Source organism: Squalius cephalus, assembly GCF_949319135.1.
Source record: "Squalius cephalus genome assembly, chromosome: 10".
In the NCBI taxonomy this organism is placed as follows: Eukaryota; Metazoa; Chordata; class Actinopteri; order Cypriniformes; family Leuciscidae; genus Squalius; species Squalius cephalus.
In genome coordinates, this window is record NC_137131.1 from 38,232,135 (window position 1) to 38,252,559 (window position 20,425).

General features: G+C 38.9%; 3 protein-coding genes across 8 annotated transcripts in view; 1 reads left to right on the top strand and 2 right to left on the bottom strand.

The window, feature by feature from the left end:
• Positions 1 to 20,425, top strand: part of plppr2b (phospholipid phosphatase related 2b) — a 156,922-nt gene that overhangs the window by 15,913 nt on the left and 120,584 nt on the right. Inside the window, exon 1 of one of the 6 annotated variants that reach the window (XM_079882709.1) lies at positions 6,562 to 6,641. The exons of the other annotated variants lie outside the window; for them this stretch is intronic. The gene's annotated coding sequence lies outside the window, so the exon portion shown is untranslated. Of the gene's footprint in view, positions 1 to 6,561; positions 6,642 to 20,425 lie in introns of those variants that run through there. 6 annotated transcript variants of the gene reach the window in all.
• nfil3-5 (nuclear factor, interleukin 3 regulated, member 5) lies at positions 255 to 7,338 on the bottom strand. Its single transcript, XM_079882699.1, has 2 exons — positions 6,752 to 7,338; positions 255 to 3,401 (listed from the first exon to the last, which is right to left on the bottom strand). The coding sequence occupies exon 2, from the start codon at positions 2,957 to 2,959 to the stop codon at positions 1,175 to 1,177; it is 1,785 nt and encodes a 594-aa protein (XP_079738825.1). The 5' UTR covers positions 2,960 to 3,401; positions 6,752 to 7,338; the 3' UTR covers positions 255 to 1,174.
• nfil3-3 (nuclear factor, interleukin 3 regulated, member 3) lies at positions 12,925 to 15,250 on the bottom strand. Its single transcript, XM_079884329.1, has 2 exons — positions 15,006 to 15,250; positions 12,925 to 14,473 (listed from the first exon to the last, which is right to left on the bottom strand). Exon 2 carries the CDS (start codon positions 14,358 to 14,360, stop codon positions 13,368 to 13,370), a length of 993 nt encoding a protein of 330 aa, XP_079740455.1. The 5' UTR covers positions 14,361 to 14,473; positions 15,006 to 15,250; the 3' UTR covers positions 12,925 to 13,367.

Here is a 20,425-nt window from a genome sequence, read left to right on the forward strand (position 1 = left end):
CACGCACCAAAGGAGAAACTCTTCAGTTCTGAGTAACCTCAACCGTTTCTTCTCATGAGGTAGCATGTGAGGCGTCTCTGAAGCCTGAACACAGAGGACACGACCATCTTGAGATGGCAATGATATATTTTACACTTTGTACAGTCCGCATATTAACTTGGAAGAGACCACCTTGACATTTCTTGACAAAGGGCTTTTACTCGAATTTGGCTAAATGTCAGGTAGATTGCAAATTCTTTTTTTTTTCTTAAAAAAAAAAAAAAAAAAAAAAAAAGGACTGGTCACAGTGACCTTTGGAGAGGGTCAATCCATCAGGCTCCTTTACACTGATACAGTATAGCAATGTACTGGACAAAAGGTGATTTTTACTGGTTAGTGTTGACCTATGAATGACCAAAACACTATGAAGAGAACATTCTGGTATCTCTCAAATGATACAGTGACATAAATACGATGACTTAGAAAATATAATGGAAGCATCAGACATAAACATTAGGATTAGACTATACAGGAATTCAAACAGTAAGAAGTAGACAGTGTTCGTAGTCTTTCTCCCACTTTTCTACTCTTAAAGATTGACATGTTGCCATTTTTCATAAAATGTACTGAAATATGATATGTTTAGTCATGTCACAGTATTATAATATTCCAAGTGCTTCAATAATGCTAAAGTCCAAAGGCAGAGGAGGAGAAAGACAGGCATAAATCTGTTGAGGTTTTTTCTTCTGAAATCAGTAGGGAGAAAAGGACTCGAGTCTTTAACTCCATGAAGTGTGGCGAAAACTACTTGGGTTCAGGAACTACCCATCAATTTAGCTAAGCTACAAAACATGGCAGAGATATGTAAATATTCAAAGGTGGAGTCAAAGGTTGCTATACAGATCTTTGTAGGTTTGTTTTGAAAGAGGAAAAAGATTATTAGAAAGAGCTCAATTTCCTCTTTGTAACTTTTTAAAGTTACAGTTAAGTGCTTATAAAAAAAATGTTCGAGAACAGAGCTGCATTAAAAGTCACAGAATCGCTCTTGATAAGAAAACAGACCAAGAACACAAATTACTTTCTTTTTGTTGTTCTGTATAAGCAACAGACTTTCATGCAATGAACTGGTACCATTTTCTTTCCATAGGATGGTAAAGATGACATTTTAACAAGTCCAGGATGGGATGTGCCAGATTCAGTCACGTTTCTTATTTCTGCTACCTCGTCCTCCTGAACTCCTCTTCCCACTTTCCTTCCATCCCTCTTCCTTCTCTCTGGAAGGAAACTGTTGTGTGTAAAGTTCATCTGCTGTCTCACTCTCCCCTTCCTTGCTTCCAGAGCTGCTGCCTTGCTGCTGGTTAACCTGCGCTAGCGCCAGGTAGGGGTGCTGAGGCAGAGCGGAATCTGGTGACGTTGTGGCCAGGACGTCTTGGGAGCCACCGTTGGACAGTGCTCTATACTTAAGTCTTAGCTTGTGTGGCAGAGCAGTGCCTTTCATGTCACCTTGGTTGTCTCCGTACTGGTAAGAATCACTGATGACCATGGTGGGTGAGGATGCTGACTGGTGGATGGCGTGAAATCCACCAGTATCAGAGGAAGAGGATGAGGGAGATTCATCGTCAGTGGAGGCCTCTTTATCTGAGCTGCGTGGGTCTCCGTCACTAGAGGAGGTGTCCTTGCCTGAGGAGGAGTGCTCTTGGTAGAAGCCATCTGCTCTTGGGCAACCTTCATACGTTAGCTCTGGTGGCTCCTCGTTCAGAGTGCCGAGGTAGGGATTGGACCGCTGGCATACAAGGGCTTTTCCGGCCTCACTGAGCAAATCTGGGGCAAAAGAATTTGGGGTGCTGTCTTGAACCTGACTTCTGCATTGTCCTTGAACACTCAGGTCTTGCTGCTGTATGACAAATCGCCTGCTCTCCCCGGCATCTGCCTTGCCGTTAGTGAATTCATAGTTTGGTGAATCCAAAGACCTCCTGGCCAGCTGCTGCGCCACCTCCGAAAGAGTCTCTAAGCCATCAGGTCTTATTTGTAGACTGCACCCTGTTTGAGTAAAATGGGTGATTTGCCCATTCTGTTGTGTTTGGGATGCCACCTGCTGCTCCATGTCCTCAACCCTTTGGCTCTCAACAGGGTAGGAGTTGCTTCCGGAACGAAAGAGGATGACACTTCTTTGGGGTGTGGCAGATGGAGGGGCTGGGTTGCTGACTCCTTCTTGCTGCTCCATTTCTTGAGGTTGGTGAGACTCCAGTCGTCCGAGACTTTGATGGCCATTGAACATGCCATTAAGAACACTTGCCTCAAGCCTGTTAATGTCCATTCCAGAGCTCTCGTGTTTGATGTCAAAGTTTATAGGTTCAGGACTGTCCCGTGAAGATCCATCAGACATGTCGGAGAGTGATCCACGGGGGGAGTACTTGTGTAACGTTGAGTGGCGTTCACTCCTAGTCGGCTGCTCAGCCTCTGAGGAATCAGAGTTCATCATGACCTGAGAAGCACTAGAGTATCCACTGCTTGAGTAATATGGATTTCCAGAAGTTGCTCCTGTACCATTAGCTCCATTAGTTGCTGCCTCACTACCATTGCTGATCTGCTGGGTCTTTTCCATGTAAGAGGCAGAGCTTATGAGTCCAAATCTCAATTTCAATTGCAGGAGCTCTGTCTTCAGCCGCACGTTTTCATCATTCAGTGCCATTACCCTGTTCTCCAGCACCATATCATTGAGCCGGCGTTTCTCCCTTGACCTCTTTGCAGCCTCGTTATTCTTGCGTCGCTTTTCCCAGTAGGATGCATCTTTTTTCTCATCCGAGATAAACTCCCGCTTCCGTCGACAGCTGGAGTTGGGTTTTGGTTTTATTAGTCGGCCTTGACGAGGAGGGCTCGCGATCCGAGGTGATGGTAAACTCTCACTGTAGTTTGAGAACGTTTCTAATGTTTCCAAGCTGGCACTGTTGCTTTGGGTAGGGAGATTTAGGCTTTCCATTGTGGTCCTATTGAGGCCAGTTTGTATAACTGGCACTCAGTGGACATTGAAATTTAATGTTTTAATACTGAAGATTATTTGTTTCTGATTGAAACTTCAAAAACAAACTTAATTGCCAATATGCAGTCCTCAAACCTTTCAAGTGTCCAGATTGGTCAAAAAGATAAGAAAAAGATGGAAGGCAACAAAAACAACCGTCATTGGATAAGTGTGATCCAAGTTTTTTTTTTTTGTCCCAGAAAAGGGATGGTCTTTTTTTTAGTTTAGCTTGCTTTCAGTTCTCTCAGATTTTAGACAATGCAAATTTGTTGACTTGGCAAAGCTCCTTGTTCTTGATGGGTGACGTGGTTGTATAGGCTGGGATTTCTGTTGGAGAATAAACTTGATCGTTCATCAGATCCGTCTCAGCTCAATGTTTTATCCCAGTCTCTGTTGAACAGATCTGTAAAGACAAAAAACAGGAGGTGTTTACTGAAATGTGTCCACAAGAATGAACAAAAACAACTACATCATAGAGTTAAAGGTAACAAGAATTAAAAGAGTAGGGTTAGTAATTATGAATGGTATATTATTTTGAATGTATGAAAAAGTGTTCTACTTTATTGCACTGGTGGCATTACCTCTCTTTTGTCTTTTTTACTTTGTTGTAGCTGTGTGTACAGTATGTAGTTTAACTTTAGAAGTAATTTCAATCCCTTCAATTACAAAATGTGATTGACTTTCATATGAGGGATTTGTGAAGACCTTTTCCTTTCAATTTCCATTCAAAAGCTGCAGCTTTGATGATAAATACCATGGACAAATGTCAAATGATGCATTAGCAAAATGTATTCTCATGTAATAATTCGGAAACAACCCAGTGTTCCATTTCCAATCTTGGCAGCAACTGAAATGTTCTGCTTTTCCTCTGTTCTATGAGCTCTAGAGAAATGTAGGTCAGTAGAGTAGTGTAGCACAGCGAGTAGGAGATCAGGCCATGCTGCAGTAGGATACTTATTGTGTAAGATACTGCACTGTCACATAATCAGAGACACCTGACTGACTGCCAGGACTGCAGGGAACTAAAGGTGTGGAATATCCGGAATAACCCTCATTCTCTTGGCATCATTTATTAGTGATCCAAACATCGTTTATTGACAATGTAACCAAGAACATTTTGCTTTTTAAAAATGAGTACATGTACACAACTATCTTTTTAAATGACTTCTTATTGTGCTATTTTTTTAAATACGGTTTTGTTAAGGTTTGTGCTTTATTCGGTAGTAGAGAATAATGTCTTTTTCTTACTGTGCTAAAACTATTAGGACTTTGTCCTTGATTTGTTAGCTCATCCTATTTTGCAGCTCATCGTGAGAATCTGAGTTCATGTTACATAACCACAAACAGCTATTGCACCATCACTAAAACACAACTTCAAAACCTGGCATTCTCATAGTTCAACGGCAAAAAGAGGAAGAGGAACAAAAAAGTACCACACAAACAGCCCATTGTTCTCAAAAGCAAACATAGAACTTTGCCTATACCTGTTTTGTTTAAGCCTGATTTAATTTTTCCTTATCTTCAACCACACGAGAGTATTACTTTGTATTTCTAAATTTGTGGGTAACTTTGTCCATTGTGGTTAGGCTCACAGCATTGTGGGGACTAAGATTTCAGAAAACATGGAAGCACAAAGTATGGTCCATGCATGATCATTTTTCATTTGGAACGTAAACGAGAGCCCGGGAAGGGTGGTGGACGTTGCGTGTGCGTGTCCCACTGACCTAGAAACCGGCTGCTCCGTAAACACGGTGCGTGTGCACACTGGGTCCAACGCTATGCTGTAAAATAGGTCAGTGGGGCGGCAACGGTGTGTGCGTCCGCGGCTGTGTGTCTGTGAGAGAGTGCGTCAGACCAAGTGAGGAGGAATTATAGTGCCTACCAAAAATAGTGTGCATGGGTGAGGGAGGAGTTAAGGATTCCAAATGGGGGATGAAAGAGGAATTTACCAGCACTGCGGAGGTACAGAAAGAAAAAAAGCAAATACGTCATCATCAGAATATTAGATTAAAGCGGGCCATGATTCATGCCAGTGATGCAATAATAAGCATCAAATGCACTAGCATTTTCCTGAAACGCATTAAGAAAGGGAGGAAGATTTAAAAATGAGGTTTTCTGCTCTTACACCACAAGGCTTGTCCGATACAGTCCAGCTTTTGTAATATCACTAATCAGCCGTGAATCAGAGCATGCAGTATAGTGCAGTTCAGACTGCAGGTTGTGGCTGGATGCCAGGTTATCATCACTTGAGGATCATTTTAGGACATGATGAGCTCAGACACCCAAGTTACTATAAATGTACCATCTGTAAACCTTTATTTTATGATAGATAAGTGACTTATAGTAGTAATGGTGCTCAAAGAAAAAGAGGGGAGACATAACCATCCTAACGATATTTTGACCACATACACATTTGTGTTATTGGTTCCCTTAGCTTGTTTACTTTTCTTCTTCCAAGAATTAAGAGTCTACATTTGAAGAAAAAGAGCTTGAGGTCCCATTAAACAGTTATGCACCGCCCCACATGGATAGTATTTACAGCTGGAAGCCTCCCTGCATGTGTTCACTCAGTCACATGCAAGCAGAACTGTTACGCCTTTAGCCTTCCTTCCAACCTAAAAGCCAAGTAGGCCAGTGTGACTGTGAGTGTTTTGGCTAGACTCTTAATTACAGGGGTTAATGCTAAATCACAATAGCCGTCTATGAAAATTAAGTTCACAGCAAGTTGTCAGACTAGAGACTAGGTTACCTAACCTTCAGATTAGTTTATGTAGTGGAGTAAACTCACCACCTGTATGCACATCTTTTGAATGCTCTTATTTGATTTTCGGACTGATGCTTTGTATTGTAAGAAGTTTGGGAGCAATGTGAGGCAGTTTCAGATTCCAGGCATTGCTGAATGGGGAGTGGTGGAATTGTTAAGAGGCATAGTCTACTTAGTTTAGGAGTAGGTCATAAGCCAAGCATGAGGATGAGGATAAACTAGGCATCACAAATTTTTTTTGTCCCCACACTATAGACAAATAAATTATTAAACATTTGAATGGTTTGCACATTAGTATGCTTCTCTATTTCCCAAACCAAAAGTTTTACGTCGCCTCACATTGCACAATAACCCACATGATACGTACTCACATTACGAGAATTTGATTCACTATGGTGACGCGATTTTTGAATATCTCGCGCATCTGAAGAGGGTCTTTCTCTGCTCGCCACTGAACATCGTGCAACCCAACAACCATTCGCGTGGCATCGCTTTATCCTGTCGCCACGCGTTAGTTTAACAACCATATGCTTTGTAAGAAACGCTGACTTGCAACTGAAATGCACGGGAATGGTGCCGCCGCAACGCAATGTACAGACATTAACTGACCCACAGCTACTCATGCTTTTGGATATCGTAATGATCACCACCTCCCCCACGCCACGACCGTCTCGCCTTGACATTGAATGTGAAAATGTATGCAGTGCACAATGCAAGATAATCTGTAGCTACATTACAATCTAAAATAGGCAAACATAAACAATAAAAAAAGAACCATTGAAAACCAATAAAATTTGCAGTCAGCGAAGCATTTGAGAGCCATGCAGACCCGGAGTCGGTTTCCATGTGAACAATAACATGCCCTGACCACGTTGCAAGGTAAGAGCCTAGCCTACAACTGTTTAGCCTGCTTCAAGCTCTGTAAAACACAATACACCCAGCTCATATTATGAAATATTATATGATAAACGGAGTGCAGTTGAACTCACCTAACGTTATGTGAAATGGCGCATTCGTTTAGTTATACGAAAGAATCCTCTTTTATTCTTCAATAAATCGCACGTCCGCGCCTCTGTATGCCGTTTCTCGTCCCGATTCTGGTCTTTCTTCCTTTTACAACTTCAGTCTGGGCTGAAAATGTCCCGTGTGGGTCGTGATCCACTCACCGGCTTTGTGTCGATTAATGTGACTCCCTGAATGTGCTGCTATTCGCCGTCTATCTCTTCCCTCCCTCTTCGTCCTTGTGTTATGTCGGAGGCTTTGCTCCAATTTTCCTCTCTTACACACACACGTACACACACACTCTCCTCTTGTCGTCCTCGAATGTGTGTTAGTAGGTCAGCGGTTGCATAACACGGAGCTTTGGGTGCCTAGTCACGTTCTAGTTCATCATGACGATACACACAAGCCTCCTCTCCTGCCGAAATGACCGAAGAAACCGGGGACGGAGTTGGTCGAAAAAAAGCTCTTCTCAGGTTCCTTGTAACGACATTCACCTCATACACCGATGGCAAATACAGCAGCAGCAGTGTGTGCAGTTACTCCAACACGCCTCTGTGTATTCAACAGCTTCTCTGAAAGAAGGAGGTTACGAGACTGGCAATGTTGCGTAAATATTCACAATTGCATAAAAGACACTTTGGCTCAAAGAAAAGTCTGATGTGACTACAAACTTCACATCTATCTATCTATCTATCTATCTATCTATCTATCTATCTATCTATCTATCTATCTATCTATCTATCTATCTATCTATCTATCTATCTATCTATCTATCTATCTATCTATCAAACATTTAAATGTGTTGGTATAACAAAAGTAACACGGTTCGTAACAGGTAATTTAGCCATTACTAGCTTGTGCTCAAGGTCATGACCCTAAAAATTCTATATTTTTTGAGTTTTCAATAATCTTGTGGTTTACTGAATAAAATTATGTATTGTTGACTATTAAAGATTGTTCCCTACTGGCCTTACAAATTATATAACTACAGACAAAACATATGTTATTATTATTAATCTGATAATGAAATATTAGCAAATTCAAATGATAATCTAGAGGATGTAGCCTATTAATATTGTAAATGTAGTATGTTACTATTTTCACTGGGTTGCAAATTAGCAGTTAAAAATGTAATTGCAGTGTAACTTTATTTTGATGGTCCACTACAATGTGTAGACATTAGACATTCTACTAATTATAAGTAACTTTGCACATTTCAACTAACTCTCATTAGAGTATTAGTACACTGTAGTAGACTGCTAGGTTAGGGTTCAGGAATACGTTGACATGTAGTTGCAAAGTTAGTCAGAGTGTCTGTTGATGAGCATCAAAATATAGCAGATATTAAGCAGACAGTCTAATACTCTAATGAGTTAGTTGACATGTAGTTGCAAAGTTACTTAAAGTTATTAGAATGTCTAAAGTGGACTATATCGAAATAAATTGTAACCTAAATTTTAAGTAAATAGTTAAATACACCTAATATAACATATTAGATTATATGCACCAAATTATAAATAGTAATGAGCCTTTTTTATCCTGCTAACGAGGATTTTTGAGTTTTATTTCTGTACTTGATTTTCAGTTGCCCGGAAATGCAATTTATTTCTGGCAGGACAGCTTGTTTAAGAAGGTATAGCATTCCTCCTTCAAAACATGATACAGGCCACAGATACAGTCTCAGAACAGGAAGGCAAGTTCAAGTTACATTCTTAACATTCTGTTCTTATGCATTTACAGACCTTTGGTTATGTGTGCAACGTGTCTGTGTAATTTTTGTTCCAAGTTACATATTACATGACATGAATGAGTAGGTTTGTTCCTGTTTTACTCTGTTCCTTGAACCTGAACAATGATGCAGGCAACTGTTACAGCCTACAGTTCTCAGAAGATGCTAATTATATATAAACAAATTTTTAACGTGTAAGTGTGGGTATTCCAACCGTTTCCTCAGTTTGAATCCTTGGATACCTGCTTAAAGGGATAGTTCACCCAAAAATGAAAATTCTGTCATCATTTATTCACCCTCAAGGTGTTCCAAACCTGTATGAATTTCTTTCTTATGCTGAATAAAAAATAAATGCTATTTTGCATTTCGAAGAATGTCCATCAACTGTTTGGTTACCGACATTCTTCAAAATATCTTCTTTTGTGTTCAAAGGAAAGAAAGAAGTTTATACAGGTGTGGAACATCTTGAGGGTGAGTAAACAGAATACATTTTTTTGGGTGAACTATCCCTTTAAGCAAACACATCAGGGTAAATGCACTTGACTTGGTCCTTTTGAGGGAAAGTTTGTTCAATTTACATTCAAATTCAAGTATGGTAATACAATTATTTCCCCCACAAATTTGTATGTGAACCTTAAAATCAACTCAACTATGTGTGTTTTTACCAGTAGCACCAATATTTTAAAGCCATGTAGCTGCAACAATCTTCATAACATGTGACCTCTTGCTCTGTCTTTCACCACGCTTGAACATCCTAGTGAAGTGCAAGGATCAAGAGGGTCGTGGCAGGAGACATGCCATTTTTAGGCCCATGCATGCGCTTCCCCTTCATCTGTTGCGGTGCTGATGGACACTACGCAGATTGGGGGTTTTGGCCTTGAACTTGCCTTTCCCTCCCCCTCTGCATTCTCCCCCATTCACTCACAGCTGCGTCTGCTACAGTTCCCTAGGCAACCGTTATGCTGCCTGCCTAGCAACTGGTTCCCCCCCACACCCACCCCACCACCTCTTCCTCCTTGCAGAGAGAGAGGGGTTGATGAGGGGTGCTGGGAGAGACAAAGAACCCAATGTGTGTTTATCTAATGTGGATCATGGAACAGGAAGCAGCGTAGGCATCCTCTGTGGAGCTGTATTGTCTGCTTGCCGGTCCACTAGTAGATCTGAGATCCAAGGGGAGCAGATGTTAGTAGTTATGAGTCGGGGCAATATTATGAAATCCTGCCTCATTCATATAAGCAGAATGTCTAATAAAATGATACCTCAGTGTTTTCAAATCAAGACCATCTTTATGTTGTGCATTGGTATGTTAAAGTACATTTTAAAAACACAAATTTGATTGTGTCATAGTCAACAGCCAACCAATAAATATGTAAACTAAGCTTGGTAGTGCCCGCCCACATGGTAACATTTAAAACATGAGACATGTTAAGTGTTTTAACCCTCTGGTGGTCTTCGCATGGCGGTCAAAAATCAAATGAATGTACTATATTTTAGTTCAATAATGTTTTTTTTTATTTAATATTTTGAATTTTTAGTGGATTTTATGGCACTAATTTATATTTATGCTGTAGTTATAATCCATTTATTCACTTTTTGAGCATAGACCTGAATATTAAATTTCCGCCTTAAACTGTCGTAAATCTTGAATGCACAGACTGATCTCTTTTCAAAGACGACACTTTGGTTTTTATTGTAACGAAAAATGCTCAAAAATACTATTTTCAATTTTATATGAAATATATATTTTCAAAAACACGTTTTACTCTAAAACTGCAAGAAAATCAAAGCCATTAATCTAAACAAGTTTTGTTGTGTGTTTGTGTTCACATAGCAAGTGCCAAAACCTTTTCCAAGTTTCGTACCATTCAAGTGGAAAAAAAAAAAAACGTACAATTTTTACGGTCAAAAATGACCAGAGGGTTAAATGTTATTGTTAATAATAATTTATCCATAACAATTACTATTATTATTATAACTGTGCCTGTTAAAAAACTACTTTATGTTTTTGTTTTTACAGGTAATTTAGCCATTACTAGCCTTGTGCTCAAGGTCATGACCCTACAAGGCGTTTATTAGAACAAAAATGTAATGCTGATATTTCTACAAATTTTCCGTTTTCAATAATCAGTGGTTTACTGCATAAAATCATGTATCAGGATTGACTATTAAAGATTGTTTTCTTCTGACCTAACAAATTATAAGATTGAAGACACAACATCAAGTGTATTTAGTAAAATATTATGTTCTCTATATCAGACATATTATTAATAATAATATTTTCATTCTACTTAATTATTAGCTAATTAAAATGATAATCTGGAGGATATGTATTAGTAGTGTAAATATAGGCCTGGTTTCTAGATTTAGCCAGGATTAGGCCTTAGTTAAATTAGGATGTTTAAAAAGCTTTTATAAATGTGCCTTAGATATTTCTGTTGTCTTGAGACAAAATAATGGCACTGATATATTTTAAGTTACGTCATTGCAAGTTGCTTTCAGATAAAACAGCTCAAGCATGCATTTTAGTCTGGGACTAGGCTTAAGCCTTGTCTGTGAAACTGGGCAATAGTATATTATAGCAGTATGTACTATTTACATCAGGGTGCATATTAGCAGTTAATGTAATGTAGTATTATTATTTCCATTTCACACTTTTCAATTTGACTCTTTGATGACTTACCCCCTATTAACTAAGCTGCTTCACACATTAAATTAATATTTATTCATACTGGTAAACCAAACACAGATCAGCCCAAACATCTGCCCAAAAGCCATACAGAATATACAGAGCACAATTTAGGCGGATGAGCCTGTAAACCTTCTGCTTCGATCCACTGCTGCTGGCTTGTTTCTTTTTGCATTGCTTTGCATGTTTAACAGTGAGCAAAAAATGCATTCGTGAATCAATAACTTTGTCTCCCGCTGCTTAAAATGGCAACAGAAGTGCTGATGTTGACATTGAACATGTAGTCTCGCAGACAGTGGAACTGTGGGAATCTCTAGAGGAAATAAATTGTTTCTTTCTACTCACTCCTTGGTATAAGAACACGGGTGAAAGTGATTTCACCATGTACAACATGTTCCTGGATCAACACTGCAATTAAAAAATCAGATTTGAGGGACATATTTACAGTTTATGTCAAGTATAGGCTTAAAACCAGGGTTAGGTGTTATTCACCTATCATTTTTACTCTGATTCTGATTTTCATTCCCCCAATGTTTCTTTCAGCTTCGTATGTTGAAGTCACACCTAGGGAATCAATGACTTTCACTCTCACATCTTTAAATAGCCGTAGATGCTGACGCTGCTTTGACATTGAAGCTGTTGCTGTAATCAGCCGCTGAGTCTTCAGAACTGTGGGAGACAAAGACTGTTGCCCTGTAAAGATCCGTCAACCACTGAGAATGAGGTTCATGCGTGAGTTAAATTAATACATAAAAAGTATAATTTACTATATGAATATGTGCAGTTCTGCTCTGCATGATGCTTATTTAACAAAAGAATCTCATACAAATTTAAAATAAGCATCACAAATATAGTTTTTGACCCCTTTTTCACATTTGGATTCTCCCCAGTTGCCGGTATAGATCCAGCTTCACCACTCAAACTCAAGGTTGCTGCAGTCATCAATGATGGAAGAGGCCACTCAAAATATTATGAACCCAGACCGCATTTGATCAAAAATACAGTAAAAGCAGTAGTATTGTGAAATACTATTACAATTTAAAATAACTGCTTCCTATTTGAACATATTTTAAAATGTATTTTATTTCTGTGATGGTAAAGCTGAATTTTCAGCATCATTACTCCAGTCTTCAGAGTCACATGATCCTTCAGAAATCATTCTAATATGCTTAATATTGAAAATGGTTGTGCTGCTTAATATTTTTGTGGAAAAGGTGATGGATTTTTCCCCCTCAGGATTCTTTTATGAATGGAAAGTTCAAAAGAACAGTATTTATTTAAATAAAATAGCATTATTAATGTCTTTACTTTTTGACACTTTACTGTCACTGTTGCTTTTTAAATGCATCCTTTCTGAAAAAAAGTCATTTCTTTTTTTAAAAAAAGTCGGTAACACCGGTAAAGGCTACAATTTATAAATTGTATGATTACACTGTAAAAAGGAAACCTTCAAATAAAGTGTAACCAAAAAAAAAAAAACATTATCAAACAAATGGTAGTTTTTAATGGTAGTGTTAACAGTATAATTTGTGTGTTTTAAAAATAGCTTCTGGACAATCTTAAATAATAAAAATGCAATGGTCATGATTGCAAACTTCTGAGCAAACCTATAAGCAGTTTCTTTAAAAAGTACAGTTCATTCTCTGTTGAGTCTTATAGATTATTAACATGGAGGTAAATATAGGCCTTGGGTTGTAAAGAATGTGAGTTTGTAAAAAAAAAGAAGCATTTTACTTCCCTTCTTTCTGAGTAAAAAAAATGTACACTTTATTGATGAAACAAGATCACTTTTGACGTGTAAAATGAATGTAAAAAACAATGCTTTGAACCCCAAGTGAATTTAAACAAACTAAGAAAACCAAAAGAAATTTAATGAAAAAAGAACAGGTGCTGAAAGGTACAGAAACGGTTTCGATTTTATTGCATTGTGAAGGTTCAATGTTGAATGTTAAACAACGCACAATCCGCCAAAACAGTATACAGGAGAAAACAGAAGAGCTTTTTGCTTTCACAATATTTCTAATTTAATCCAGCGCGTTATGAACATTACTAGTGGTGCAGACAGGCATATGAAAATTTCACAAGAATGAAAAATGGCTCCGATTGCCAGCTGTTCCAGCGAACATCCAGCTGGCTTCTGATATTTGTCTGTAACAATCAGAAAAAGGAGCTTCTTTCTTTGGATTGGTCAGAAGTCAGGTGTTACAGATGCGATCTCAGTTTTTTGAGCTTCTTCATTCAAAGCGCTTGGCTGGAATCTAATAGCGCTGTGACTTTCTGTAGATCTGTGAATGGAAGAGTTTTTCTGACGTGCTGTTGAACAAGCAGATGGCACTGTGTGTGTGTGTGTTTGTCCAGAAACCCTCTGTCCGCTCACACCCGACTGAGACTGTACGACTGAGGAGAGATTTTCCACCTCAGCACCTTCAATTCTACACGGCGTCTTGAAACGCAGTTTATGAGGAAGACCTTTCATGTTGTTCTCTTGCCATCCCGACACTAATGAATTGGCATCCACATCTGCGATACGGCCTGGCTGTTCGTCACCTCGATAGGGTCCAATACTATGTTCACCTACAGCATCATCTGAGAGCTCTGGGCTTCCAATGCTTGATCCTCCAGGGATGAAGAACCGATAGTTTTGCTGTGGGATCGACAACAGGTGTCCATGGGCAGGTTGTGGGCTAGTGTTGGGGCAGTAGCAGGGTATTGCTGGAAATGTTTGGTTATATGAATCATATGAGCAGATCTGTGCTGGAGAATCTGTGTGATCTTTGATCAAACCGAACCTGAACTTAAGTGCCAGTAGCTCAGCTTTCAGGCGTGCATTGTCCTCAAGAAGAGCCAGAACTTGGTTCTCTACCACCATGTCGCTGATGCGGCGTTTCTCACGCGAACGCTTGGCAGCTTCGTTGTTCTTTTTGCGCTTGTTCCAATAACCTTCGTCTTTTTTCACAGCAGGGATAGACTCACGTTTGCGACGCAGTGTGATGCTGCCGACGGTCTCTGCTATTTCTTGGTGTCTCAGACCTCTGGGATGGATAAGAGAAGAGCGGGCTATCATGTTGCTGGAGACTGTTTCTTCTGTGAAGGATCCAGCACCCTCCTGACTGACTGGATCAGTTACTTCTTTCGGGTACATCAGTCTCTGTTCTGCCCACGAGACACTTTGGTCCCTCATGCTGTGAGTCTGGGGCTTAATGAATGTGTGAAATCTCAAGACACTCACAGGTCTTGTAATGTTGGCATTCAAAAAACTCTATTTGTTGCTGTCCTGAAGACCTTTAGCTCCCCCTAGTGGTTGAGAGCAGAAATAAAACTGTAGGCTCACATAATACATAACTGTAGCAATATAGCAATAAAGGTATATTGTTTGTAATATGGACATTTTAACATAACCTGGTAATTCATTATTCAGATTTTAAATTCTAATTAACAACAGCTTTTGAAGGTTGTGGCTTAAATTTCACTCTCAAATAGCCTTTATAAAAAGGAAGATTTAAAAAAAGGAACTACAGTGTAGGCTATAAGAAAAAATATATTTGACATGAAAAGTGACATGAGTGACATGAAAATCTTGATAGCATGACTAAAGTTCAATAGTTGCATAGGCTAATCAGAGCTAAGGTAATATTTAAAATTGCTAGTCATTTTAACACAAAATTGTACGCTATAGCAGAATGTGGAGTTTTCTTAAAAACGCGCTCAATAAAGATTAGAATGTTTTACGCGGCTTTTTTACAAAGGTTTCTACATAGCCTGTAGCCTATGGACCATCGTTTACGGCCAATCACGAGCTGTCAAAATTACTTTATTATCTGCTTACCTTCCAGTAAAACGCTTAATGGTTTACTTTAAAATGTGAAGAAGTCAGGACTCAGGAGAAAAGCACTGTCCTCCTTGTAGCGAGCGCAGGAGTCTGTCCTCATCTGTAAACTGCTGCACAAATCCCTCTGTTTCTCTGAAGGGTTTGGGTTTAGCTCGGGTCGCGGCTCGCGAGGTCAGCTGGTTTGAACTCTACGTCAGACGTCAGAAACACGAACGCAACAGTCGCTCGCGCTGGTTTACACAAACAAACTGAGTGTAAAATATCTCCTCCTGAAAAGATCTTATCACAATTGTTAAGGGCAGTAATATACAAATGCTGAAATGGTGGCAGTGTTTTCATTACAGTTGCCTAATAATGACTTATTTGGTGTTGTTTCTTGTAAATGCACTTTATAAGTTGGCCTATTGCTTCTGAGGTTCATTATTTTGATGTGTAATATTTGTAACATACAGTAGGCTATTCATTATTTATTTATGGTCATGTTGACATTCTTGGTAGTAACAGAAACAGTTGATCTCTAGATGTAATTACACTAGATTTGTCAGGTTCACATAACTTAATTGTTTCAATTACGCATGAAGGTCATTATGTAATAATTTTAAGGCAATGGGTTTCCTCGCTTTTTTTAAGTTAAGTCAACTGATCACTAAGTGAGTAACTTTTTTTTTTTTTTTAAGAAAGTTGAAATTCCTTTTGTGTGTGTGTGTGTGTGTGGTAATCTGCAGAAGAGCTGTTGGTTAAACTTAACTTGTGCTGAACCTGGAATATTCCTTTAACTAAAAGCTTTTAGTCTGGAAAACCTAACCTGTGTTCCTTAAAGGGTTAGTTCACCCAAAAATTAAAATTCTGTCAGTAATTACTCACCCTCATGCTGTTCCAACCCCGTAAGACCTTCGTTCATCTTCGGAACACAAATTAAGATATTTTTGATGAAATCTGAGAGCTGGATCACTCCTCCATATAGGCTTCTAAGGCATTATAACTTCACACACATGACCAGCGTCGGCCAATAGTGAGCCTACGTGTGACGTACAACCCAGAAGCGCTACGCAGTTATACTACGTGAATTCACTCAAGGCCCAGAGAGAAGGAAATGAATAGTGCAATAAAGTCGTTATTTTTGTTGTTTTTTACGCACAAAAAGTATTCTCGTCGCTTAATAAACTTAAGATTGAGCCACTGTAGTCACTTGGACTATATTAACGATGTCTTTAATACCCTTTCTGGGCCAGCAAGTTATAATGCCTTAGAAGCCTATGGAGGAGTGATCCAGCTCTCAGATTTCATCAAAAATATCTCAATTTGTGTTCTGAAGATGAACGAAGGTCTTACGGGGTTGGAACAACATGAGGGTGAGTAATTACTGACAGAATTTTCATTTTTGGGTGAACTAACCCTTTAACTACTTTAACAGATTTCACCTGCAGTGATGCCAATCAGAAACATCACCTTTTTATGTCAGAATCTGGTTTTAAAGTCCCCGTAAACCGGAAGTTGCAAACAACTTTTCTCCAGTGTTGTGACATATTTCCAAGTGAAACGGAATATTGAACAGAGGGCAGGGTTTTACTTCAGCGCTCCTCCTCTCTCCATCTCTGCTTATAGCAGACTAACGGTTTGAGGGGAGTGGTTAAGCATTTTCAACCCAAGCCGTCAAACTGACGTCATCAGAAAAGGAACGCCATTCTAGACCGGAAGTAACTTTTCAGATTTTGTTTAAAGATTACCACGGCAAACAATTTTTTTCTGTGTATTAACTTGCACGGATTAATTGTTCACCACAAGACTAGTAATATGTGCTAACAAAGTAAATAGGGTCAATTTTGATTTCATGACGACTTTAACCAAATGAATCTACACAATAGCTATGCTGAATGGAGAAAGTGTCTTTGAGCTTAAGAGGAGTGATTTAGTTGATGTGCAATCCTGCAGAGCTCCTTACCGACCATGCTGTGCTTTCTGCATCAGTGCTATACAGTGCTGCTTTTGCCATTTAAGCATTAAATGCAGCATTCAATTTGATAAATGATATGACAAAATGTATGACTGGTCTGTCTCTGTCCACCAAGGGGCCTTTGGCCTCCAGAAGGATGAATTGGTAATAAATTAGAAAAGTCCTAGAAAGGACAGATATACAAATATTCTTGCATAGGAGCTGTCTTGAAAAAGAGCTGTTGTCCTCAGACAGCCAGAGATAAACAACATAAAGAAGACCCTTTATAAAGCAGCTCTTCATTGAGTTACAACTGTAACAAAGCGTGCAATGAAATCTCATTTCTCAAGTGTTCCTGTCATACTTAGCCATTAGTCTCTTTCTTACCTTAAACAACCTTCACCCTTAATAGAGTGTGCATGGGCAACCAATTTGATCATTAACCACATTATTGCATTAATGATTCACAAATCCAGAGAGTTTTAGTTTATTCCAAAAGGAGTTTTTTTTTTTGTAAGCAATTACTCTGACTGATATTGGTCTTTCATTAGTCTTAGTAGTAATTTCAGTTCAACAGAACATCAATAATTAAAGTCACATTCAAATCAGAATATGCAGATAAACTCCAAAATATGCACAGAACTGCAAAAGAGAAATGATAGCGCTATTTTTTGTCCATTTACTCTTAAAGAGGACCTGCTTTTTTACATTTTCAACTTTCTTTAGTGAGTAATGTTGCTGTTTGAGCATGAAAAAGATCAGTTTTAGAAGTTAAAAGGGAGTTATTCTCTATATCAGCGCGCACTGTTTCTGACTCCCCGAAACTAATTGATTGTAGTCTTGAGTTTTCTTCCGGGACCATAAACGTCACAATATTCTTAATTTAAATAATTCCCGCCCAAGGCAAACGCAAAATTAAGGGTTAGGTTATGGTTATGGTTGAAAGGTTGAAGGGTTGAAGCGGTTGACCAATCACAACACACTGGTCCAGACGACCAATCAGAGTACACTGCTCTTTTCAGAAGGAGGGGCTTCATAGAGACAGGAACTAATTAGGGATAGGGAACAGCGTAACCATAATTTAATATTATTACCATAACATGATTAAATATTAATATTTTACAAAAGTCAAACTCAAATGCAGTTACAGGGTTTTTGACCAGCGAATGTGTGCGAATGTGCATTTTGTCCGTCATTAAAATGGCGCCGGCGGCATCACATTACATTTTCATCAACAGGTTAACATGGGCGCTCAGTTTTTCCTGTTGAAAATACATTTGGCCAAAATCTCATTTTATAAAAGATGAAATGCTACTGTATGCACAGGCTATTTAAGTGTAGACTGTATGTATTGGCTATGACTAGATGGCAAATGCTAGACCTCTCTCTCAGGTCCCACGTGTCTCAGTCAGACATTAATAAATACAATATGAGCCTTTACAGACATAGTGTTTAGTACTTATTCAAACAACAAGATCTTTGTCTACCCTTGCAAAACTTCGTTCAGCTGCTGTCTGCTGTGCGGCTGCTGCGGAACTTCAGTTCATTGAGTCAAGATAGAGGGGGCGGAGTTATCAGATATAGGGGGCGGGGTTATCAGGTTTACTGACAGTTTGAGGATCGAACAAGATTTACACAAGCTCTTTTTAAGAACTTTATTTGGCTAAATATTTGTAAAACAGACAGACAGACGTAAAGGGTGACCAATAGCATTGATTTTTTGAAGAAGAAAAAAAAAACACCACCACCAAAAGAAAGGGCACTTCGGTGTGTAAGGGCAAAAAGGGCATGTGCTCTGCACAGGCTGAGCCCTACCAGTGCACTTACCTGTCCATAGTATGATGCATCGTTGAAAAAAATCAACCAGCTAATCACGACTGTTTCCCCAAGCCGCATGGTCACACATTTGTCATTCAATCACTTTGATTAATGATGTCATGCAAGTAGTGCAATATACTTTTAATTAATCCGTTTGAGATCGAATTAATGCCAGATTTTTTGCTATAAATTATGTAGCCTACATGGCATCTGAGGATTAATTCTCTAAATCAAAGATATAGATTGTACTGAATTTCAGCTTGCTTATTTTGCTCAAGATAAGGATTATTAAGTCCACATGTCATACAAACAAGAAACTTCTTACCACACAACTTTGCGATGCTGTTTGCGAATGTTTGTTGGTTTTGGGAAACATCAACTCGGTGAACTATGCTGATAATGACAGAACTTGCGACCATAGTTGTCTAACAATGCTTTTGGAAAAGTCACCCAGAGCGTTACTGACTGGGAAAATATATGTATTTTTTAAACATTCAAACATGAAAACCCATATTTGTAGACCCCAAAAACAAAATCAAGATGTTGTAAAAGGGTATCTTTAAAATTATGAAGACCAGTTAACCAATATCATGTTTTAAGAGTTGTCTTCTTACAGAATAAGGACAAACACATGACCTGCTGTGGTCTGTGACGCCTGTTAGATTAAGTACATTAAGGCAGTTGCTTGAGTCTGAGTCACTGGGCCTCCACACACACACACACACACACACACACACAGCTCTTGGACTGATATCACAGGGTGAGTTGAGGACAGAGAGATGTCAACACTTACTCATCACGCCTCTCTCTCTGTGCAGTTTTCTGTTTATGGTGCATATTGTGTAAGTCTGAAAACAAACATATTATTTTTTAAATGAAATATCACAGTATTTATTATAAATGATTAATACTGCTGTTCTCTGCTCTTCTCTGATGATGTGTTTACTGGTGTGAGGGCGGGACAACCTGTCACTCACATAAGATCGACCAATAGCAAACCACAATGATCCAGTCAATTCCTGATGGACAAAATCAAGTCAAGTCAAGTCACATTTATTTATATAGTGCTTTTTACAATACAGATTGTTTCAAAGCAGCTTTACAGATAAATATATATATATATATGTCAATGAAGGCAGATCAATATTATTGTTGAATATTAAATTAAATGTTAAATTTAATGTCCCCAACTAACAAGCCAAGCCAATGGCAACAAAGGTGGAATAAGGCGACTGTTGCAAGGAACCAAAACTCCATCAGGTGGCAGAATGAAGAAAAAACCTTGGGAGAACCGACGCTCAGTCGGGGGCCAGTTCTCCTCTGGTCAATATGCGAACAGTGTATGATTATGAAAATCAAGTCCCGCCCTACACTTTATCTTGTTCGAGAAGCCGTTTCATATACATCACAATAGGGAAGAAAACACTATCGCAACTTCTGTTTCATGCTGACTTTAAGTGCTGATGTGTTGCATTGTGAGCTGTTGTTCTTTCAAAGGCTGTTGAGTGACCTTATATACCTCCTCCCTCCCTTCTTCCTCCCTGTCTTTCACTATGGGTCGCTGATCCTTGTTTAACAACATAATGTTGTTCACAATGATCTTATTAGACACAGCAATGTGCCCCAGAGCTGAGGACAATATGTTTTATTCTTTTTCTACTATTAC